Here is a 26,527-nt window from a genome sequence, read left to right on the forward strand (position 1 = left end):
CCAGGAATATTATGCCTATCATAGCTACAGGGAAGCAAATAAGTTAGCAGATATTTTGGCTAACAAAGGCTGCGATTTAGAAATGGGTGAGCAGTTTCTAATGGAGGAACAAATAAGGGAAGATTTGTATCTTTATGCTCAAATGACAGAAGATGCAGCTAGATCATAAAAAAGAGGTCTGGGTAACTTAAAGGGACCATGTAAAATGGAGGATTGCTTATCAGAACCACAGAGATTTCAATCCCGTGGCAGATAGTTTAATTTATTTTATATCTAATATTGTGTGTTTTATTGCAGGGATTATTATAGTTAACAGGTTTATGCAGGGCATACAGTCATGCTATGGCATATGACATGGCAAGCCACCTCTGATGTTGGGAATTGTTTTAAGACAGATTGCTTTTTCAAAGAGATTATCCGCACAGGAGTTCGAGGTGGGATTAGCCAGCTTCTCAAAATAGTTTGCTCGCACTCTCAGGGGACATTTGGTGCGGGTTTTTTTTTTAACAAAGACCATCTGACGTTTGATTCAGTGCCTCGCTCAGCTCTCCTATCGTTCATTCATGGCTTGGGTGCAGCTTCTTCACAAGGTTCAGGGATTTCTGCCTGACCAAAATTTATTCTTTGTTTCAAGCCGGGTGTAAAAACAATTCGAGTTGCTTATATCTACCAAAATCTATTCTCATTTTCAAGCCAGGTGCAAGAACAATTCGGGTGGCTTATATCTATTTGTATAGAGGCTGTAATTTTGTCTTATCCCACATTTAGTATTAGGGGGTCAAGGGTAATCTGCCATGCTAAAATCTCTATCTTTAGCATGTCTTTTTTACCCAATCAGGCTGATTGGGCATTAGCTGATAGGAGGCTTCTCTCAGACTTGAGGATGATTTTGACTTATTTCTCTCTATGTATTTGTTTCTCTATATTATCTTATATATTATAGGCTCTGGACTTTCACCTAAAAAAAATAAAAAATTATATCAAAAAAGAAAATTATAGGGTATATGAAAGCTCTTTAGAATTTGATTGAGAACTTTGCTTACTCTATAATGGATTCGTCCAACTCAAAGTGAGTCTCTCTAATTACACAACTATATTTTTTATTGAGGTAAGCAGGGTATTGAAAGGACACAACTATGTTATGTAACATATTGCCATAATTATAGATTATTGAGTTCAAAAATCAGTGATTATGCATAATCACAATGAAGGGTTATATGAGTACTATATGAAGAATCCATTATCACTGCAACATTTATTGTATATCAAAATATATTTGTATATTGAATATTGAGGTCTTACCATCTGCAGCAGCTTCTATATACAATTATTTCTAATAAACCCAACCTAATTCATTATCTGTGCAGTACAAATTTAAATATATTTTGTATTGCACGCTTTTGTTGACTACAAAAAATCATGAGCATAAATAACATACTCGTCATTTTTATGAAATTCATGCTAGCTTGTACTGGTCATACGATTTCAAAATTAAATTTCACAATTTCTTGCAGTTGTCCGAAGTTCATTTCTTTTTAAGTTAATACCCACTGGAAGAATGCAAATTTTGTGTCAGTGTCTCTCAAACCTAACATACAAATTTTACCATGACAAAATGGCCAGTTCAAAATTTACAAGTCTGCACTTTCAAAACTGTTATTGGTTAATTGCAATCAATGAGAGCAAGCCTAAACAGTACCAAAAAACTACATCAAGGAAATCTCAGGATTTGTGAGGCAATTTACAGCTTGCATTTCATCCAACACAAAGAATTGCTTAAAAAATTAAAACCCTTTTAAACTCACTTTGTTCATAGTTAATACCAGTAAGGCCTCTTGTAAAACAATTCTTTCACATACAATGCAATAGGAATAAATTAGTTGGCTGTATTATATTGTTATATTTTATGAAGGCATCCTAAATCAAAATATAGGAATGTCATAATTTCCAATGTTAACTGTGATTTAAAGAATGTGATTGATTTCATTAAATTTTTTAACAATAATTTGAGCATGTTTGGCAGTGTTCCTCTGAAATTCTAGCGTTTATTAGTGGTCAAACTGAATCCAAACCAAAATTTTACTTTCGAAACAAGGAAAAACAGTAAATGCCCTGCCTGTCAAAAGAGTATGAACTAGATTTTAATGATACAGGAAGTTTGATCAAGCGTCATCTGGCGCTCCATTGTTATTAGTTAAACTTAAATTTTGCATCTTGTCTGCAGAAGTTTCATCTGTTGAGATCAGCTGACCACTAAGTCCATCAGGACTTCCAAGAGTCTTAATTGGATCAATTTCTGAAGGTGGGCATGTAGCCTCATGGTGGTCATCTTCTAGCTTGGTCATGAAATGTATTTCACTGGAATTTGCAGCATATTCTGGGGGAGTAAAAACCTGTGTGTTTGGATCAAACGGTTGAACTTTCATTTCATTCATCACCACATAACTAGCTTCACCAGCATTAGGAATTAATGCAGAATTTGCAGCATTTTCTGGAGTAAAAATCTTTGTGTTTGGATCAGATGGTTGAACTTTCAATTCATTCATCAACACATAACTAGCTTTGCCAGCAGTAGGAATTAATGCAGTTTCACTAGGATGTGAACCATCTATGATATCCTGTGGGCCATTTGTTGACTTTTTCATCGGACTGTTACAATCTGCAAGCACGAGTGATTCTACCGGTATATCCGTGATCTTCTGTATGTCCACATTTGGATGTGTTACTTCAACAGATCCCATTTGATTTGAGTGTCTGCAACGATAAAATAAGAATCATTATCAAAAATTAAAAACCATACAAACAAGAAGCAATGATCAGCTTACACATAATCCATTAACTGTCCAATTTAGATTATTTTCTTGTGTGCCATTAACATTGTGGCTAATTTATCAATTCAGATGTCTGCCAGTGAGGCCAACGTGAAACTGGATTCAGTAGCAGTGCATCTTTCTATTTTGTTGGTATACTTTATTTTGTTAATATTACAGAAATGCACTTTATCAAGACCATCCTGTGAAAATCCAAAATAAAATATTCTCTTAATGCATTATCTAAAAGCAAGCGCAAATATATATACTAATGCAAGTCTTTAAACATGTTAAATCAAGGTTACAATAAGTGTATGTACAGATCCAAGCGTGGGAATGGTAGCATCCCCAAAATTAAGAAAGTAGGAATTTGGCAAAGATCGATAGTTTCAAAAACGTATAAACATTGTACCGTTTTTATGTATCAGATCAGTTCAATTTGGCAACGATAGATATTTTCAAAAATGTATAAAATTTGCACTTTTTTATGTATCGGATCAGTTCTTCAGCATTATATAGATGTTTCCCAGTCTATCAGTAGTAGCCAGATATGTTGCTTTTTCTAGAAAATACATGTACTTGTCATAAACTTCACTGAGATGACAAATTTGTCACAATTGTTGAGTGCATATTTTTATATTCAGTAATTACAGAACATTTCCAGTGTGGAAATTGGGGTCGAGATGAATCCTATGACATAAACTTAAACCATGAATATTGCTGTCATGTGGCTCCCATCAGAATCCAGACCATACATTGATTAAAGCAGGATATATTATAACACGCTAAGAAGTCAACCGTACAAGGCTACAACTAATGTGATCAAACAAACTAGTGTAAGTTTTCTCAAGTCAAATACGTTCATAAAATCAAAGGGATATGCACCAAGAAAAAAAGAGTAGAACATGCATTTCATTGCTACAATGACCATACTGTGCGAGTTGTGACTCATCAAAATTAACATTTTTATTATTTTACAAAACCCTTCAGAAACCTAAAACTGAAAAAAGGCCTTAATTTTTTATTAAAAAATAGTTTAATTAAATAAAAAGAAGTATAGGTCATATAAACTTGATCAGAGAGTTTGACAGTAAAACTCCCAGTTCACAAAGAAGCCAGCAAAATTGCATAGAAATAAATGTATGAATAGAGAAACTAGAGGACAACCGAAATCCTACAAACTATGAAGCTTTGTACATGGAGAAGAGCTTTTCAACAGCGATCATTACTGATAATGACATGTGTAACAATTTATGGTTTGTAATTCTTTTGCTAGAGTTCATTCCTCAGGTTGATGTTGTGTAAGAGTCCTGGATCATTATCCATACAAGAGCTCCGATTCAATTCCAGTGTTTTCTGCCTTTTCGGTGTGTACTGCAACAATTCTAGAGCTGTGGCAGAAGTATCAAGTGTAAAAATGGAGAGCTACCTTGAATGGAAATTGCCTGCATAATATCTCTTAATGGTACATAGCTAAAACAAACAGTCGTGATTTCTATGATTTGCAGATGGGATACTTGCAAGCTTTATTTCCAGTTCACAATTAAAAACTGTATAATTACATGTAAATTGATAGGTGACAGAACATTGTTTCACACACACCACAAGCTTATATCCTTGCATGTTAACAGTTTAAAAAAATTAGTATCAGAATACAATGGCTGCTGCAGAAAGCAAGAGAGAAAACATGGTACACCTGGCACTTCTGTTGTGCCATTTGACACCATAGAAGTTAAAATTTAAATCAAGCAAATAACCTGAAGTTATCTTGTTTGTATGACCATTTCTTTTGCACCTGAACTATTGGAGACTGAAAATTAGGGGCTTCTGAAGAAAACAATAGAGAAAATAATGGTACAATTGACACGTCTGTTGTGCCATATAAAGCCGTATAATTTAAAAGTTAAAAGTTAAAATTTAAACAATACAAATAACTGGAAGAATTTCTTTTGTTTGTATGACATTTCTTGTGCACCTGAACTATTTGAGACTGAAAAATTAGAGATACATGAGAACAAGAAAATTGCACCATATTCAAAAAGAACCTGGAGGTTTTTTGCAGTCAATTTATCAGCACATTAGCAAATGTCTCACAGCCATCTAAAACAATATGGCTTGAAGAGCAAATATATAATCTGCTATAATTTGTAATCTTGTTCACACAAATATTGTTGAGACAAGACGTTGTACACATTGCAAGTTCTAGTGCTAACGTAATTGTTTACTATTGGTAAAATATTGTAAACCATGCACTCGCATGGAAAAGGGTGCCCCACTTTTAAGGAATATTGGCATTTCATAGTCAGCACTCTCTACCATGTGTCATTGGTCATAGCAGTTGTAAGATGTCACTGAATAGGGGGTTACAATGTGGACTCTGATTAGTACCATTGACTGGCTAATGACAGTCATCTGAGAGAGGTGTGTAAGTGTAGTTATTGTCTCTACATGGAGTGCTCGTAAGTTATACTTGAGCCCCTTGGTCATAGGGGTCAAATGTGCCAATCAGAAGTTGCATTTTATGTTCAGAGTTATTCATAGATAATAGAATATTAAAATATGTTAATTTTAGTATTAATGCTCATTCAGTGTACATTCTATTTTAGAAAGATCGTCTTCGATCTTCTCAGCAGTTTCTTTTTAGAAACTTGCTATTCTTGTAAATAGCTTGTATTATTTATGAGCGTTTTGCTCATTCTGATTATTCAATCAATTCTTTGAAATCCATTGCGTGTTTTCGCATTGTTTTATGGTATCAGAGCTACAGGAGGAATTTTTTCGGGCCGTAGTTTTTTGGCGTTCCGTCTGCAACCTTCGTCCCTGGTGGTGTCCGCGGCTCTGTGCAAACCCAGGGCTCGTTTCTGCTCTCGGTGTCGCGACCTCCGCCTGCAACGCCACCCGCGCCTGTTTCCGTGACCTGTTCGGCGACCAGCAAACCCGCGTGCTCCGTGATCTGTTCGCGTCGCGATCTGAACACGTCTGCAGGCTTCGGCTTCGTCATCTCCAGCGGCGCCACCTGCAACTCGCCATTTTTCTGCATCATTTTCTGTCTGCAAACAATGGCGCCGACCTCTGCAAACTTCGATTGAAGTTCTTACCTCCAGTTTTTATCGAAGTCCAGTTTTTCTTGCAGATTCGTGGTGGGTTTTTCAAACTCTCATCTGGGTTGTTGTCCATTTTTTCTGGGTGCCTCGATTTCTGTGCCTCGATTTTCGAGCCCACGAATCCAGATTCTGACAGGAGAATCCTTCTGGGTTTTTTTGCACACTTTTCTGGGTTGTTTTTTTCTGGGTCAGCCAGGAATTTTTCTTGGGAAACGTGCAAATGGCTTCTCTCACCAATCTGATGTTAGAAGGCAGTCAACGCTTTAATGGTCACAACTACAACATCTGGAAACAGCGTATGTTGACCATTTTTGAATATAGGCGTCTTGACCAGCTTGTTTTGGGCAAAGAACTCAGTCCTGGTACACCTGGTGCAGATCAAGATAAGTTTGATGAACGCAATCGGGAGGCAGTCATGCTTCTCAAACTCTCAGTAACTGATGATCAGTTACCGCAGATTCCTTCTGGCAAGACAGCTTCTGACATTTGGAAGCATCTGAAGGAATTGCATGAGACATCCGACAAGAGCCGAGCATTCTTTCTGAAGAATCAGTTGTTCTCCATTATGATGGACGAACGTATGTCCTTACAGGAGCACCTCACGAGGATTAAGGACATTCGCGATCAACTCGAAGCTATTGGTCGGACTATGGAGGAAGAAGACATGGTTGTAATCACTTTAAAAAGTCTTCCGAAATCGTATGAACACTTCATTGAAACCCTCAATATTACTTCCACTAATGTTGATCTGAAGTTTTCAGAACTATGCACCAAACTTCTCCAGCAGGATCGCTAGAAACAGCAATTTGGTAGTAGTACTACATCAGCCTCCTCGGAAAATGCCTTCACAGCTCAATCCTTTCAGAAGGATAAAGGCAAATTTCAGTCCTCTCAGTCTTCTCAGCAGAAAGGCTCTTCTCAGACACAGGATGGAGCTAAGAAGAAAAATGTGCAGTGCAATTACTGTCACAAGTACGGCCATATGAAGAAAGATTGCCATCAGAGGCTCGCTTCTGAACAAAAGAAGCAGGGAGGGTCACACCAGAAGGCGCATGTTGCGGAACATTCCGAGCAGAAGGAGTCCGCCTTTTATGCTTTTATGGCAAAGAGGTCTTCAGATCATGCCAGGTCTTCTGCTTGGTACATCGACTCTGGTGCATCACGTCACTTTTCTCATCGGCGTGACTGGTTTACAGACTTCTCACCTTTCAGTGATTCCGTTGTATTTGGCGGAGGTGAGGAGTATACAGTTGTTGGCAGAGGCACTGTTCAGATACAGTCTGGTGGCAGGACTCTTCTTTTTCTGAATGTGTATTATGTTCCTGGAATGGAACTTAATCTGCTCTCTGTCAGCCAGATTATGAGGAATTCTCCTCAACTAGATGTGGTGTTCAGTGCTCACAAGTGCTCCATCATTGATCGGGAGACTCGTCTTACTGTTGCTGTTGGTCTAGAGGATCATGGCCTATATAGGCTCCTTGACACTGGTGATTCTCCTGAAGTGGCTCTGGCAGCTCGTGTTTCTCCTCTTAGCACTTTGTGGCATCAGAGATATGGACATCTCAACATTCAGTATCTCTCTCAGCTGTCTCGGGAGGGACTTGTTTCAGGGTTACCTGATATTCAGACTCAGCATCTTGGAGTATGTGGCGCCTGTCAAGCTGGCAAACAGCATCGGACTTCATTCCCACATGGAAAGTCTTGGCGCGCATCTAAGGTACTTCAATTACTTCATGCTGATATTTGTGGTCCTATGAATACATCTTCTGTTACTGGTTGCAAATATTTTTTGCTCATTGTAGATGATTTTAGTAGAAAGATGTGGGTGTACTTTCTTAAACATAAATCAGATGTATTTAGTATCTTTCAGAAGTTTAAGTCCTTTGTTGAAAAAGAGTCTGGACACAGTATCATTACTCTTAGGACAGATAACGGGGGGGAATTTTGTTCTTCTGCATTCTTCAACTTCTGTGATACCCATGGCATCAAACGCCAGTTGACTACACCCTACACTCCTCAGCAAAACAGTGTTGTCGAGCGTCGCAATCGTACGGTTGTTGAGATGGCTCGTTCTATGTTACAACACAGGAGTGTTCCGAATAAGTATTGGGCTGAAGCAGTATTTACTGTTGTCTACCTTCTTAACCGCTCTCCTACTCAGGCTGTTAAGGGGAAGACTCCAGAAGAGGTTTGGTCTGGTCGGAAGCCTCAGATCAGCCACCTGAAGGTTTTTGGCTCTGTTGCCTATGTTTGGATTCCAGATGCTAAGCGCTCCAAGTTGGATTCCAAAAGTCAGAAACTCATGATGACAGGATACAGTGATCACCATAAGGCCTACAGACTGATAGATATAGACACTGAACGTCTTATCTTCAGTCGTGATGTTGTATTTGATGAAGACAGAGGATTCTTTCAGTCCCCTTCTTTTGAGCAGAATTATGAGGGTCAGCCTCACAGTGTTCTTATTCCATTAGGTTCGCCTGATGGGAGGGATGATGCAGAATCTATTTTCGATGATGCACTACCTGAGTTCCCTCCGGAGAATAATCCTCCTCTTGCTGCTCCTGTTCCTGATCCTGAGCCTCTTCCAGCCCCTCCAGATGTTAGCACTTCTACTCTCCGGCCTAAATGGTGGGCCAAGACCATTGGTGATCTCAGGGATACTGAGCTCATTGAGGGTAGAACCTCCCGTAATAAGAGCAAACAGCAGCATACAGTCAATTTTGCCCTCATGGCTAACATACATAGTGTTTTTGAACCTCAGACATATTCAGAGGCTAAAGGTATACCTGAGTGGGAACAGGCTATGGAAGCTGAGTTCCAGAATCTTCAGAAGAATCACACTTGGGCCCTTTCTGATCTTCCTTCAGGGAAGAAGCCCATTAGCTGCAAATGGGTGTACAAAGTAAAATACAAAGTTGATGGAACCCTAGACAAGTATAAGGCTCGTCTTGTTGCTCGTGGGTTCTCACAGAAAGAAGGCATTGACTACGAGGAGACTTTTGCTCCTACAGCCAAAATGAGTACCATACGGCTCGTTCTTGCCTTGGCAGCCCAGTTCAGTTGGAAAGTCCATCAGATGGACGTAAAGAGTGCCTTTTTGAATGGTGACTTACAGGAAGAAGTCTACATGACGCAACCCCCAGGATTCAAGGTTGCTGGTCAAGAACAGAAGGTCTGTAGACTAGTCAAAGCACTCTATGGTCTGAAACAAGCTCCTCGGGCTTGGTACATGAAAATTGATAAGTATCTGATAGATCATGGCTTTCAGCGGAGTCCATCTGATGCAAATCTGTATATCAAGCATACTAGTAATGATATTCTGTTTGTGGTTGTCTATGTGGATGACTTAATCATTACTGGCAGTTCAGCACATTTGATCACTGGGATCAAACAGGATTTGTGCCACACTTTTGATATGACAGATTTGGGACTTCTATATTACTGCTTAGGAGTTGAAGTCTGGCAGACTAAGACCAGTATCTTTCTCTCTCAGTCCAAGTATGCCAGAAGTCTTGTGGACAGGTTCAGAATGCAGGATTGCAAACCTGCCTCTACTCCTATGGAACCCGGGCTCAAACTTTCAGCTCAGTCATCCTCACCAGTTGTGGATGAATCTCTGTTCAGGCAACTAGTGGGCAGCCTCATCTATCTTACTGCTACTAGACCTGACATCAGTTTTGCAGTGAGCTACATTTCACGCTTCATGACAGCTCCTAAGGCTGATCATTGGTTAGCAGCGAAGCGTGTGCTGCGTTATGTGAGTGGCACTTCTGATTATGGACTTCTGTACACTCGGAGTTCTGATCCTATACTCAGTGGTTACACAGATTCTGACTGGGCAGGTTCGGTTGATGACCGTAAGTCTACAGCAGGGTATGTGTTTAGTTTGGGATCTGGTGCTGTCACATGGACTAGTAAGAAGCAGCAGGCAGTGGCTCTCTCCTCGACAGAAGCAGAGTATCGGGGAGCAGTTAAGGCATCTTGTGAGGCGGTTTGGCTTCGGCGAATGCTTGCGGATATGCATGTCTCCCAGGCAGGTCCTACTCCCTTGTTCTGTGATAATCAGGGAGTGCTCAAACTCGCCAAGAATCCAGTCTTCCATGAAAGAACCAAGCATGTGGAAACGCATTGTCACTATATTCGATAGCTGGTCGAAGACAGATCCATCCAGTTGCTGTATGTTCCTACCTCGGAGCAGCCAGCAGACATATTCACCAAGCCCCTTGGTCCTGATAAATTTGTAAAATTCAGGGGGTCTATAGGTGTAGTTAATAGATTGAGCATTAAGGGAGGGTAATAGAATATTAAAATATGTTAATTTTAGTATTAATGCTCATTCAGTGTACATTCTATTTTAGAAAGATCGTCTTCGATCTTCTCAGCAGTTTCTTTTTAGAAACTTGCTATTCTTGTAAATAGCTTGTATTATTTATGAGCCTTTTGCTCATTCTGATTATTCAATCAATTCTTTGAAATCCATTGCGTGTTTTCGCATTGTTTTAATAGAGAGGGGCACATGGGTCCATATTTTGGCTCATTGTTTAGAGCCTATGGCTTAAGAAATCCACTGGCGGTATCCTAGGTCTTCATGGCCTACATATTGGGCTTGGAATGGAGATCAGATGGTCAATTTTATGCAGGGTTATGCAGCCAGAATTCCCCAAATTCAAAGAGTTGATGCACATTGACGCATTTCAAGTGTTTTGTAATTTTCTTGAAGAATGATATATTGGGTGTGCTTTGGAGGCTGAGTTTTTCCTTTACAACGCTTTCCTAGGCCATCTCATCTTCTGTGCTATTACTCTACTGAAATTGTTCTAGATCCAGTTTAGTTGCAGTGCTTCTCTCTTTAGATCAAATAGGAATAAGTCATATTTCCTTTCAAATATTTCTTCATATTTTCATTCATTCCTATTTTCAACATCTCGTCTACATCATAATTTTTGTGATTGCATTGTACCATTTTGTGAAAGTCAAGTAGTATTAAAGAAATTGAGGTGAAGAAAGCTCAAAGGCAATTGAGACTCAATTTTTCTCTTCTTAAATTCATTACACAATATTATATTTATCAGCCAGGGTTACTAGATATGCCCTCCCCTCCCCAGTATGCATACAGATATGGTTACAATAAGGCTTGGATATGGCTTGGGTGTTGTGCCCACTTATATCCAAAATGTTAACAAGTTTGAATTCGCACTAGACATGTTTGGATTTGGTGACCTAGTCGAGTATACAAAAAAAAACCTAAAATGTCGAAAAAACTTAATATTTTCTAGTCACTTGTAGACGTATTCTCTTGGATTGATTTTATTTTCTGTTGTCTTTTATTTTTGTGGCTTGTAGGCCCTTAAGATTTGAAATGCATGCCATTTGTATTGCAATAAAATACTTAAATCATGAATACACTTGGATAGTTAATATAATATGGGTGTTAATACAAGATTGGATCTGCCATAGTTACCAGGAGATGGGCTACTTGGAGACATCATAAATAAAAATAATAAAATAGTATTTTAAATATATAAAATATAATAAAAATAATACTTACAAATTTAATATTAATTATTATTTTTATTTTTTTTGCTTGGTAAAGGGCATATAGCCGTATTGTATTAATATAAGCAGAAATTTACATCTTTACAAAATGACCCTTCTCGGATCTCTTCAGATTATATACAGAGCCATATTGATGTTTTAGGTGTGCTCAATTAACCACGGGCAATGATTTGCCCTCCCAGCCATAGACAATACCCGATTGTCTCCCTCGAGCACTTCTCTTCTAAATTCAATCTGCTGTAGAATTGTGTATGTTCAATCGTTATGAGTGGAGATTCAATCTTCCTTAAATATATTGCAAGTGACCCTTCACCAAGGGTCAGCTATTCTCTGAACAACACGTTTCAATACATAGAGGTGGCGGACTCCCAAGTTGGCCATTCACATGATAAATATAAACCATGATTACAAAAGCAAATCGGCACATATGTGATTAATACATTAGTGCAAATAAGTGTCCATAACTCGGACCTATAATTGTCTAAGGCCAATAGGCCAATTAGACAATTATATAAGCTATGTCGGACATAGAAGGATCCGACCATAGCTACAAATATCAACACTCCCTCTTAGCTAGGGAGGAATCCTTCTCGATATCTGAGTAACAGAGAGACATCCACCATGGCTACTTCCAAAGGGTGGATTCATCATGGCTACTCCCATGAATGGAAATGCAAATGAACACAACCACCATGGCTAGTCCCGGAGGATGGGTCCATCATGGCTACTCCCATGAATGGAAATGAAAATGAACACAAGTGCCCATCACGAAATCCTCAACGTGATGTCGTCATCTCATCATGATGTTCTCGATGGCTACTCCCAGAGGGTGGAACAAGGGCTTTCACCTCAAACTTCTCTCGCAGAGAAGAATGCATTAACAAGGGCTTGCACCTCAAACTTCTATCGCAGAGAAGAATGCATTAACAAGGGCTTGCACCTCAAACTTCTCTCGCAGAGAAGAATGCATTAACAAATCTTTATGATGACGTGGCTCCCTCTTGATCTGATATCAACCTTCTGACCTCCTCATCCAAGGTTGCCTGAAATGGTTTGTCAAACTCCCTCTGAATGTTAATTCCTCCTCTTCAAAGAACCTGATCACAATCTGTATAGACTCTTCCTCTTCGAGAGATGTCTCAACTCAGTCCTTAAGGACAACGGGGGCAGGCCCCACTCTCCAATTTGAAGACAATCATCCCTTCAATATTCAAAATTATTAAGGAACTCAATCGTGATGAACCAGTAGGTTTAGGGGGCCCTCAAACAGATCACAATGTTCTTGACTCAAAAGGCACACTTGTACAACGGTATAATGTGGTGCAGAGAGAGCGTCTCAGTTTAAGTCAATGTCTTGTTCTTTCTAGCCTTGTAGTTCGAATTAATCAGCGATACCATTTCATGCTAGGATCGACACCCATCTTCAACATCAACAAAATCAATATCATCCTTATCACTGTTCACGGCATCCTTGGAGATCATATCGCTTACATACCAGCACGATAACCAGTATAATCCAATCATGGCATCATTGGAGGTGGTGGCAGAGATTATCACATTTTGGCTGCATATCATATCGAGCGGACATCTCTGCGATAACAAGGCAATGATATTTATGACATTTGCGTCACATATATATGCCTCGGCATTCCATTTATACTAGAGGTTTATACCTCTTGGGTGGCATCGTGGCACTACAATCAAACATACATTTCACAACAGCAATCTGAGATTGTGATACTATTCACCTGAGATCACAGCATACTAGCAATCACCGATCAGCATCATCAACACTTTGCAATACCCGCGACCCATACTTGCCTGAGCATTCAGCGATACCAATGGCAATCGAGTCAATTTGGAATTCCTGCGACTTGAAATATGGTGACTTCATTGATCTTCATACCCAGCGATCAAACGATACATCTCCACATCATTGTGAACAGGCGATAATACTAGCGAATATACGAAGGATCTCAAGCAATATTCATCTCTACGACACATCATACCAGTGCCGCGAAATCACATATCGATAAACAGTTCGGGTGACAATATAGACATTGGTCACGCCATTGTAGAACATTCATCAATAAGGAATCGGTCCGGTATTTTCCAAAATACCATACAACACCATTGAGTCGCTAATCATTCCAGATATTCATCAACATATACATCACCAACATTTAGACTCTTACTAGCCTTAATCAGAGACACAACTCAATACTCAGGAGAACGATATACAGTAAATAGTTTGTTCGACAGCATCCTCCTTGTTTAGATTCACGAACTCTGCAATCGTCGACATTCAGACATTGAGCGGACATATATGTTTAGACACAGATTCTATTTGAAACAACCATATCTTCGGATCAGACACACAGAGTTCATATCCTTTTGTGATTGTGTAATGGCAAGTTCACATAATTATCGACTTGCATTTGTATATCGTGGTATCTGCGCTTCCCAACGCAAATACTTATCGTGAGAAGACTCATCGCCGTTTATATCATTGTCTCTAATCTACACATTGCTATGATAATTGATTTATGAAAGAATAGGCACAAGATCGAATATGCTCTAATACCATGTTTTAGGTGTGCTCGATTAACCACGGGCAATGATTTGCCCTCCCCCAACCATAGACAATTCCCAATTGTCTCCCCCGAGCACTTCTCTTCTAAATTCAGTCTGCTGTAGAATTGTGTATGTTCAATCGTTATGAGTGGAGATTCAATCTCCCTTAAATATATTGCAAGTGAACCTTCACAAAGGGTCGGCTATTCTCTGAACAACACGTTTCAATACATAGAGGTGGCGGACTCCCAAGTTGGCCATTTTACATGATAAATATAAACCATAATTACAAAAGCAAATCGGCACATATGTGATTAATACATTAGTGCAAATAAGTGTCCATAACTCGAACCTATAATTGTCTAAGGCCGATAGGCCAATTAGACAATTATATAAGCTATGTCGCCCATAGAAGGATCCGACTATAGCTACAAACATCAACACATATCACTACTATTTATCTCAGAGTAGACTTCTGAGCTACAACAATCCCTGAATAGCAAAATAGGGATGGAATACATAGTAGATCTACTGTCTCTAACAATTAACAAAACCAGAGATATTTTACTATCATATCCCAACCATACATAACTTTCTAATACATTATCATGTATATATTATCAAAACCATGATAGGGCTATAAGTCAATACAAGGCTCACTCCTTGCCTGGAACTGGGCCTTCCTCGTCTCCTTCGCTGCTGCTATAATAAATACATTAAATTTTAAATGTTAAAATTATAAATATATTATAATTATAAATCAAATTTAAATATTTAAAAATATTAACTTGTAATATATTGAATAAAAAATTAAAAATTAAATAACAAATGGAAATGTTTAAAATATAAAATATAAAGATATAAAGTTTATTAGGATAAACTAAAATTTAAAATAAAAACAAAACCTAATAATTATAATCGAAATATTTAATATAAAAAATAGTGGCAGCCAACCTGAAGTGTAGAGTCCGTATTTTCTTTTTTGTTTCGACCTGAAGCAATAGAGTCCGTATCTTCAGCTCAACATGCTCCAAGTCATGAAAAAATAGTCTGTTATTTCTTCTCCTCCGACTTGAAAGAAACCCCCAAAAAAGCATTGTTTGCAAATATATTTTATTAAAAAAAAAGCCCTAAGCCTATGCGAATGTGAAGTGAATTTAATCGATTTCACAAGTATGCACATCTACGTTTTTCCCTTTAGCGCCACGTTTTTTTTTGTGTTGTCTCTTTCCCTTTAGCGCTGCATTTATTTCTGTGCTACGTTTTCTGTTTTAATATTTGCATTTTACTCTGAAATCTTGGCGGGAGACGGAAAAACTTGCGGTAGGAGACATTGGAGACTTTAGAAGAACTCCTAATCAGGCAACCTGCAAACCTTGCAATCTCCCGAGACGTTTCGAAGACGGGAGACGCATCGCAATACCAGAGATGCATTCCGGGTGTCTAGAGACGCGTTTCCCAGTAACCTTGGGATCCGTTCATAGACAAGAACATTGACCGTCACTTACAATGCGAATTAAGATTGTTATTAATATTGGTATCTAGTAGCATGGTATTGTTTTCTAACACAAAGGAATATATATATATATAAACTGATTAAAAAGTAAGTATACCAATCTAAAAATGACTCCTGGTACATCAATTCCAAAAAATCCTATAAGTCCATATGGTCTGAAGATAGACAATATGTGCAAGAGGAGGAACCCTCCAAAATACATAGTCAAGGTATAAGTCCTTACAACCTTGAAAATTGTTCATGTTGGAAGTATCATAAATAATTTTTTCCTTTATGTCAAAAAAAGAAAAAGAAACAAAAGGAACAGTAAAGATTGCAGAAAAGGCATCCCAAGAAACAGAACTCCAACAAAAAGTACCCTTGCAGGAATCAAGAATCCGCATTGTAGTCAGCATTCACAAAATCCCTGGAAGCGTTGTTCAAATCCCATATAGGGCAATCCTAATCACTTCCAGTATCAAACTTGGTATTATTCCAATTGGAAGCAGATTTAGCTAAAAATTCTGCAACCTAATTTCCTTCCTAATATGGCTCCACTGAACAGCAGTGGAACCATGAATAAGGATGTCAATGTCTTTCTTACATTCATTCAGCTGCCACTGTTGGAAGCAAGAGGAAGACTTAGTTTTGAAAAGATCAATCAAAATTTTAGAGTCTAATTCTAGAACAATATGAGAAAAATGATTTAGCTTGGCTGCTAAAAGAGTTTGACGAATGGCCATACCCTCAACAAAGTTATTAAAAGCAACACAAAGACTACTAGCGAACCTAAATTTGATCCTTCCATTATGGTCACAACAAACACCTCCCATGAAAACATTTCCAGGATTACCTTTAGAAGTTCCACCAACATTAAATTTAACAATGCATAAAGGAGGACAAACTCATTTGGTAATTTGAGAATCATGATGACTGTTGAAATTAAGCATCAAATCACTAAAATACCAAGTCCGTCCACACCCTAAATTCCCACCAAGAACTTGCTTGATAATAATGAATCCAAACTTGACAGCTCTCTTTCAAGTTAGGCATTATTCTACCCCAAACCTGACAAACATGCCTAGAAGTATCCTTGAAAATATGTTGATTACGTTCCCACCAGATATTCCTGCAAATTAGACCAGGACCAATATCATGCAGCAAATTAAGTGCTTTTAGCTTCAAAGGATGCCACTGATCAACAAGAAAGTCTTGTATAGACTCATAATTATTCCATGAAATGCCCATCAAATCACACCATAATCGACAAAGGAAAATGGTAAATGAACTCTTCAACTTTAAGGCCTAAGATACATTTGTTCAGACCAACAATCCCACATTTTTAAAGATTACAATAATGAAGAGATTTATCAAGAGCTGCAAGCCACATGAAAGCATTCACCTTAGGCCAACATTTAGGATGCCAAACTCAACTCCAAAACTTAGAGTTCTGAACTTCAAGGTTCTCTTCCAAAATAGTTTTATATCCAGTGTGGACCATGTAGATCCCAAAACCTTTCACACCCCATCCAAGGAAATCTGCATGCCTATCTAAAGAGACTCTCCGGGAAGCTAAAATATGAGCTAGTCAATCAATGAGATGAGGGACTTGCTAGCCTAGCCAGATTTCTTTAGGTTTCCATTTCCAAATTCTTATACCATCTTGTATGACAGCATACTAAAAATCAGAAAGATAACTCCAGCCAGCTTCAACACATTTATATTTTAATTCAAGGAAATAAGGAAATTCTACACAAAGAGGGTTATGCTGATGCCAAGCATCATTCAACAAAAGAGCACAATCACCCTTCCCCACAATCCAAAAGAGGCCAATAATTATAAAGCTTGAATCCACACACAATATTGGAGCTGCATATAACTAGGTGTAGTAACCATGAACATAATAAAATAGGGGATAAAGTTTATTATTAATATTAAGATCAACTTTATTTTCAACTTTATTAATGTTAATATTATTACACTTATAAATTTATAATTTTATTAATGTTAATTATATTTAGTAAGTTTGTAATTATAAAGTTCAATATCACTTTGCAAGGTCTCCACAAAGGTAATATAATTCTTCAAAGTCCAGGCTCTGGGGCCCCGCTTTGGGATTCCAACAACACCGCTCCTTCAGAAATCACAGAGGTTTGTCCAGGGAGAGTAGGCTTCAAGCACTCAGATTTTTCAGTTGCTTCCTTTGACTTTCGAGTACAGGAAGATTTTGGTGCCATGGCTGAGATTCATGCAATTTTGGCAAAGGCAGAAGATATGACGCCAATGTCCCCCCTTGAAGAAGTGAACCAGAATTCTATGGACTCCTCCCAATCTGCACATGGTTGGACAGAGGTTAAGAGGAAAAAATCTCCAACAGGCAAGCATCAAATGTTGCTCAGGTCTTCTGTGAAAATGGGGAAATAGTGGATAGAGAAAACATCTTGGTATAGAGGCCATCTAGATCACAGCAAATTAAGATTTTGTTTCTCAGAATAGGGAATTTTGACAGAGCATCTTTGTGCTGATCTTTGTTGCACACCATGTGGCAAGGGCATGCATTTTATCTATTTTGGATCCTTTTATAATATGGGAGCTACCCCCTTGGTAGTACTCGTATATATAGCAGTATCCATCAACTTTGATTTATCCAAGAATTTTATTGAACTGCATAAGTCTAAATTGGCTGCTATAAACAAGTATGTATCAGATGCTAACCAATCCAATTATTCTTGATTGCATTAATAATTTAATTCAAATTAAAAGTTGGAAGATACCAAAAAGGCAAGCACTTTGAAGTAAATTGTGTCCTCATCAAAACCCAATTAATGTGCTTCTGTCAGAATATAATTCGTCCAGGTTTTATTTTTTCTCTAACGAAAAGAAAAAATGTATCATAAATAGAAGTACCTTTGTTGCTACTAAAATGCTAAAAAATTGGGGCAAAGACAGAAACCTCAACATACCAAATGAGCCAAAACAAATAAAATATAAAGGTTATCAATGCATAGATCACAACCTTCTCAGATCTGCCTGAAGTCTTGACATCTCTTTCAGAACTTCCTCCTTAGCATGATCCGCTGCCAATTGTTTTTCTACTGCTTCCTTGACTCTAGCTTCAGCATCAGCAAAACAATACCTTGCTCTCTCTTCTGCTCTCACCAGAGCTGCTTCCATTATCACAGCGCGCTCTCTGGCTTTTGCAAGTTCACTACGCCATAGATGTGCTTCTTGTAAAGCAGAGTCTCTTTGCTTCATCATGCTGTCTCGGTCTTTTGTTAATACTGTCAATTTTTCATCATATGCTTTAATCTACAAATGACAAAAATGATATCAATGTCAAAAAAAGTAGAGCACCGTCTGCAGATAAAAAACAGATATTTAACATATTGACTAAATGGATAAATGTCAACCAACTGTTTTTATTTTTCCTATTTGCCAACCAGATATTGCCTTCAGTTGTAATTGCTTTCAGGTTTCAATTGTAGAACTTGTTATTTAATATCAACCTCATACAAGTCATTAGCTTCAATTAATTAGGTGGTGGTCATAGTTTATTATGTACTCGGTCCTTCGCATACTATATGATAATAAATTTATCAAATCGTAAACGAAAAGAAAATAAAAATGAGTAACATGGCTTTATTGCAAAGTCTATAAGACTTGTATATTTATTCACTGTACTGAGTACTCAGTTCCTCATGGTAAATGAATCTAGGTTGAGTATCCTGTTGGTATGAATGTAAGTTCAGTATCTTTTTGCATTTTATAGGTATTTACTATTTTATTAAATTAAATTAAAATTGTGCTAAGATTATTGTGTGGCATCCACAGAGCTCCCTAAAAACACAAGAAACAAGCTGCAGAGGGATCAACAAAACAGCCCGATACTCAGTGTTTTCACATCAGAAAGCTCTGCAGGAAAGGTTTCCACATGTTTCTAGGACGTTTCCAGTAAATCTCTCAAGGCAATAGTACATATTCTTAACTCTTAACACAAATTTTGGCAGTCAAAAGCATGGCCAACATTTAGAAGGTATAAACTCAACGTTGCAGCTACAAATTTGATTTTTATTTTTATCCTCACAATTAAAAAAATACACGTACATGTAATATTTTAATAGCAAAAAGGCTGCAGACACTTGGCATCGTGGTCCTGGTGGGACCACCATGTAAGCGAAGGCTTCTTATACCTTTAATGAGTCACAATTTCTCCTATGCTGGCTTGTGAAGCTACTGACATCTCAACTTAGTTTGGACTTCATTTGCTGTACCCATATGAAATATTTCTATCCCTATAGGATGAATGCCTACATGATAATATGATAGTTGGACCATGCTTGAGCTATGGTCCAACCCAAATTGATTAGTTCATGACCTAAGCTTTCCAATGTATATACGAACTTCACTTTTGGAGTAACGAGCTAGGAGTTATGACCATGACAAGTAGAGGTACCAAAATTAAATAACTAAGAATTTGTCCTTTTTGGCTATTCATTTCAGCTTCCAATGAGTAAACGGATCAGTACCAAGTGTGGTACAACAGACTCTTCAATTCTCACCAAGAACCCTAATTGTCTATATAAGAGTTCAATAAGAAGAATGTAATCAAAGTAGAAGGCATACACCTCTCCTATAGAGGTTGTCCATTCTGTATAAGCTCTAACAATTGAAATAAGAATCTATTTTGTTAAAGTAATTTCCAATCTTGTTTCTTTGAGTTTTGTTGAACTATTGCTTATATTGCATCAAGTTCCTTAACCAGTGTATTGTCTATTCAATAATTGTCAATCTTGTTTTGTTTGAATTTTGTTCAGTTGTTACTTATAATATATTAAGTTCCTGAACAAACCTATTGTCTGCTAGTACTAATCTATTTTTTTTGTTTGAGTTTTCTTCAATTGTTGCTTATAATACATTGAATTCAACTAATATATTGTCTCCTGAATTACTAGCTTAATTCAAATCAGTGCTATCAAATGTGATTAGGATATCAAAAACTTTGGTTGAAGACAAAATAGATGCAAACGATCACAAAGAGATATTGAACGAATTGTTGACTCCTCGGATCTTTTCAACGTGTTGATTAAAGGGGTTCTAGACAGACAAAGATTGAAGATATTAAACCAATTTGCATAGTTACTTCAAAATTTCTCAAGTACATCACAATTATTGCAAAATACATTGTTTGGTCATTAGACTCCTTTAAAGTCTAGGTAAACTTTGACATCCCTGCCTTTGAGGAAAAGATTGATGTAGAGGTTGCTAATAGGATCTCCAAATTCAAAAAATATTCTCTATAAATAAACACATTTGAACTCCTAAAAACTAAACCTTTTGTTCAAAAATGGTGGGAGGCTAGCCTACTAGCCGAGGAATCAAGGGTGCTTCATTTAGGTAATTTGATAAAAATTAATTCCACCTAGGGAGATTTGGTTGAGGCCATCAAACATGAATTTTCTCAAGGACAAATGAAGAAAAGTATATCAAGTGGCAACTACTATGACAAGATCAATCTATACAAGATTACACCAATACTTTCCATGCATTGTCTAAAAAGCTTGGCATCTATTGGAACTCAATTTGATATTGTCCAGACTCCACCTAAGTCCTAGTACTCTTATTCACTTGGCCTTGATTGTGTCATATAAAATCAATCTAAGACATTTCCAAATGAGCTCCATTAGTCAAGAATGCCCAATTGTTATCATTTTCCATTCCCCCTATTCCTTTCAGGCATCAAAAGTTGCAAAGCTCCAAAAAGTTTCTAAATGAGGAGTTGTGTCATCCTTTTCATAAGTTCACTAACTGCCCAGAATGTCAAGAACTACCCTTTCCTTCATACGTTGCACTTTTCAAAGGTTCTAAAACTTGCCAAATTGCCAACAAGAAAAGTGTTAGAGGTTTTCAAGGTTCATGAAGCTTTGATAAAGTTTCCTACAACCTAAATTTCCAATTAAGAGATCATAAAGTTAGGGTGTTGGCAAGTTCACGAACTCGTTAAAATGTCAACAAGATAAAAATATCGACAAGTTTGAAAATTTGTGAACTCACTAGCATGCCAACATAAGTTTCAAGTTGGTCAAAATTGTCAACAAGTTCCAAAATATGCCAAGATAAGGTATCAATGACTTTTGCAAAATCGTCGAAATGACGACAAAGGTTCAAGGTTGGTGTTAATTGTCGAAAAGGTCACCCAAGGTTCCAAACAAGCTAAAATAATGACGCATCTATGAGTTTGTGAGTTTACAAAATTACTCAAATGTTGCCAAGTTTCAAGATGATCAAAATTGGTATTTCAAAAGGTCTCCAAACTTCCCAAAATGCTGATAAGGATTGACACAATTCAAAAATGCTAAAATTCCCACCCATTCACTCCTACCTACCTCCCTGCAAGATCCAAGATGCCTTGACAGCAAAATTTAATTCCTACAATTCCCTATGGTGATTGCTCATGCTATAGGACATCCATCTCGCAGATTTTGCAAGCCCTACCTTTCTCTTTACACCTAAACCGAAGAATGCCATTGATGATTTGAATGGTTGCGATCAAAGAAAATAAGACCTCATAGACACTAATTTTTTGAATCATTTCTATTAACTTGTATTTTTTCTTGTGGAGTTTCATGATGACACTTCAAGGTCTAATGTTATAGACACCATGATGCTTGTACATGAGGGATTGTCCTAAAAACACATCACAACATCCAAGGGTGCCACATCCCCAACTATTTCATATAGATTCAAGGCAAGTTGTAGAATGACCAACATCAAAGGTGGTCTACATATCTCTAGCAATTCAAACTCAACATATGACACAAGGGGAGTACCGACAGATTTGGCAAAATTAGACCAATCTGGGAGGCAGTGAAATCCCTAAAAAAATAGGAACTTTCTAAAAATAGAAAGTTGCTCAGAATTCGCTCAAATTTCATGCGTAGGTTCCTTAAAGGACCCCGATTCCAATGCAACACTCAATTTTTGCAAAACCCTAAAGGAAAGGCCTCAAATTTAAGTTTGAAGATCAAAACCCTAAAACAGACAAAACAAGCTCCAGACTTAACTAAATTTGCTCAAACGAGTTGCAGACTTGATCAAACTGACTCCCAAACACTTGCAAACTAAAAGGACTAACGAGACTGCCATGAAAAGACCAAAAAAACAAAACCAAAAGACCGAGAGGGCCCAAAAGGTAGGGGGTCCCCATTTGGAATCGGGTGATGTGTGATTAGGTCACAACACGTGGGAGAGTAAGTAGATTTTACAACATCCAAAGCTGAAATTACTTGAGGACAAGCAATTTTGGGAAGGGAGGACTCTAATGTGCCCTTCCTAACAGGACGACGAGGTGAACCATTAGCCTAGTCAATAGAGTTCCTACAGGCTAATGGGTAAGTGAATAAGGAACTTTGGAGGGGTTCTACTTAATTTTGGGCATAATTTTATATTTTATGTGGTCCAGGACTTTATTTTTAAATAACATAGCATGATATTTCTCTCCCCACCCAGATTTCACACAAAGAAACAATTGAAATACCCAGGAGATGCACAAACTTATGTTGCATGAATGACCCCAAATGCATGTATGGAGGTTAGAATTTGCTAAATGTCAAAGGGGAGAAGATTTCCCACAAGTCACACTTAGAAAACAAGTTAACACAGCATATATGAGAGAAAGCCACAAAACATACACTTATAATGAAGGCAAGGAAACATACACAACGTGCATTAGTTGAAGGGAGGCAAGAAAGACAATTTCAATTCATTCTAAGGCCAATGGCCAAACTTACAGCTGCAGAAATGCAAGAAATATACAAGTCTTCAAAAGAAGTGAAAGAACATAGAGTAGCTCAAGCTAGCAGAGAGAGAACCCTTTACAATGAGGCTTAACAACCCTTATATAGAAAACTGGTCGCAGAGGAGAGACAATTGGTTAAGGAAGAGAAGCCTTGACCCTTGTGTGTGCAAAGGAATGTCAGTCAAGGAATGCAGGGAAGTGCATAGACTTGACATGGTGTACATGCAAGCAACCCGGCCTGACATTCCAAAGTCAGAGCATGCAAGCCATCAAATAACCATAAAGAAGCATGGTCCTGAACTTCACTTGATGGCAATCCTGCAAAAACATTAAATGCACCCTTGTAGCTCAAAGAATGAAAGTGTACAAGTTGCAAGAGTTGGTGGAGCATTAAGACCTTTGAGTGTTGATCATGCCATTTGGAAGTGTCGCAAATCGGAAACCTGGGATTCTGGGGTTTCGAAGACTTGGGAAACCTAGGTTTCCGAAGTTTGAGGACTTGGGAAACTTGGGTTTCTGGAGTTCTTTCCGAGGTTGGAAGACTTGGAAAACTTGGGTTTCCGGAGTTCCGAGGTCAAAGAAGGGAAAGGCTTAGGAACTTGGGAATTTTGGAATTTCCGAGTCAAAGAAGTCAAAGGCTTAGTAACTTGGGAATTTTCGGATTTCAGAATTCCGGGGTCAAAGAAGGAAGAGGCTTGGAACTTGGGAATTTTGGGATTCCGAGATTCCAGGGTCAAAGAAGGAAGATGATTGGAACTTGGGAATTTCGGGATTCCAAGATTCCGAGGTCAAAGAAGCCAAAGGCTTAGGAATTTGGGAATTTCGGGTTTCTAGGATTCTGGGGTCAAAGAAGGAAGAGGCTTGGAACTTGGGAATTTTGAGATTCCAGGATTCCAGGGTTTCGAAGACTTGGGAAACTTGGGTTTTCGGAATTTGGAAGAATTAGGAAACTTGGGTTTCCGGGGTTCGGAAGACTTGGGAAACTTGGGTTTCTGGGATTGGAAGACTTGGGAAATTTGGGTTTCCGGAGTTTCCAGATTCACCTCTCGACAAGACAACACTTCACATTTTATGATTCCATTGTTTTTTCCTTGATCAACTGGGGTAGCGCTAGTCCATGGAACATATCTCTAATCAGTTCTCACTGATGGACCAAGGGTGTCATAAAAATGACAACATTTTGGCAACCTCTGCAGGATGCTTGCCTGCTAAGCATGGAATCCAGAAGAGTTAAGCATCCATTAGGCACTGGGTCACTAGAGGGACCAACCAACATGTGTGTGCCATCACTTGGAGGGAATCTGGAAACTAGAGCACACACCATCTTAAGGAGAATGTGGCAGGTGCAAAAGCACTTATGAAAGCAAAACAAGCTCTAATCTAATATTTACATGATTTACAGCAAGAGGCAACTTATGCATTTGCCTTTGTCAAAGACAAGTCTTTTGAAGGAGTTGATCTCCTTTATACCATAGTTACAATCACCAGCTAACTACAACAATTGAAGTCTCTTGTATGCATGCATCAAACCATACATACTACTTATATGGTGAAAGGACACTTCACCATTCACCTTGCCACAATAAGGAAGCCATAGAATGTAGGCATCTGAAACATTCGGGGATGCATCAAGCATGCATACAATAGCAAGGGGGTAGAATTTTAGGAGTAGGCTAGCCTCAGAAGAACTACGCCTTGCAAAAGAGAAGGCATCTCCTTCATACAAAGGGGCATCATTGTTTCCACAATAGCCAACCTCCTCCAGGTATGAATTGAAACCAAAAGAAAAGGCCTCAAACTCACATGGTGATGAAAAGTATACCATATCTCTGCCTTGACCTGAACAAGGGGGCTCCTCGTGTACATCAAATAGAAAAATTTGAAGCTCTCGTATACAATCAATTTGAGTAACAAGGGAATTACTCTTTTGGCATGTATGTTGTTGCCCAATATCACCATCCTTGATGTGTTGGTCCCAAGTGAAATATTCAAGCTAGGGCACATAATTGTCAATGCAACATCACCTTGAATGAAGACCTCATATTCAACATCATCACATTCTGGGACAGGGGAGAACCAACACACATTAAAATTACGTGTTGATACTTAGCTCGTCAGCACCAACCTCAAATTTATGAGACACTTCATAAGAAGATCTAAAATCTTCAAATTGTCTCTCTGGTTTTGCTTCTTCCTCTTTGCAACATACTGCAATAACCTCAAGCTCATAGCATGATCCATCTGCCATGCTATCTACTGCAAAACCATTACCCCCTGTGGCCTCCTCAACATTAGCTTGTTGCTCCAAAGCTACCACTGGGGAAGGTGTACACATATCCTTCTCCTCATGATCAATAAAGAAAGGAAGATGGTCAAATGAGAGGACAGAGTCCTCTTTACCTTCACACTCCTGTTCAATGACCTATTGCTGCAACTGATCATTCTCAATATCCTCCTACAACATCTTTGATTCTCCCTCCTTTAGAGCATATGAAGACTCACCAATGGCCGGTTGAACCCCTTCCTCATGATGGGGATGGGAACCATCTATCCTCCATACAACAGGTCCACCCTTAAAAAAGGGAGATAGCATCAAAAAAGGGCCTAGGTGGTGGGGCATTTTGCAAAAGGCACTGAGGAGAAGACTCTTGTATAACAACAACTGGAGCTCCCCTAAAACTTGGGATTTTAAAACTTGGGGGGGTAATTGAAGGCTTGGAAGATCTCCCCTACCTAAAGCTTGGGATTTTGAATTTGGGAACTTTAGGGGCAGAACCCTCCTCTTGTTTGAGTTGCACCTCTATAGCTGTCAATTGCTTAATTTCCTCTAACCTAGCAAAGGCAAGATGCCTTGCAAGGAAATATTCATGTTGTTGCTGAAGCCAAGCCTGATAGGCCAGCTCCTCCTACTACAAATCCCACTCTTGTTGATTCTTGATCTCATTTAGTTGCTCTCTCAAGATTAGCAACATGTTTTTTAAATCTGTAATTTCCACCTTCTTATCATTCTGGAGCCGATTGGGCTGCTGAGAAGGTTGAGTAGCGGTGGGTGGGTGGCAAGCATTAGGAAAGTTCCCACCTACAGTTGTGGTGAAGTTATTTGGGTTAAAACAAGGAGCATTCCTCGTTTGGTCTTGTTGGTAAGGAGGGGGAAAATGGCTTGCATTCTCATAGAATGAGGGTGAATATA

At 38.4% G+C, this 26,527-nt stretch overlaps 1 protein-coding gene across 1 annotated transcript in view; it reads right to left on the bottom strand.

Annotated features, from left to right (window-relative positions):
* Positions 1-1,866: 1,866 nt before the first annotated feature.
* LOC131041315 (uncharacterized) overlaps positions 1,867-26,527 on the bottom strand; it is an 85,412-nt gene continuing 60,751 nt past the window's right edge. The window contains exons 9-10 of the mRNA XM_057974358.2: positions 18,559-18,851; positions 1,867-2,754 (exon numbers count right to left, since the gene is read on the bottom strand). Of these exons, the coding sequence (XP_057830341.2) occupies positions 2,163-2,754; positions 18,559-18,851 (885 nt within the window). The 3' untranslated portion in view covers positions 1,867-2,162. The remainder of the gene's footprint in view (positions 2,755-18,558; positions 18,852-26,527) is intronic.

Source organism: Cryptomeria japonica, chromosome 11 (assembly GCF_030272615.1).
Source record: "Cryptomeria japonica chromosome 11, Sugi_1.0, whole genome shotgun sequence".
In the NCBI taxonomy this organism is placed as follows: Eukaryota; Viridiplantae; Streptophyta; class Pinopsida; order Cupressales; family Cupressaceae; genus Cryptomeria; species Cryptomeria japonica.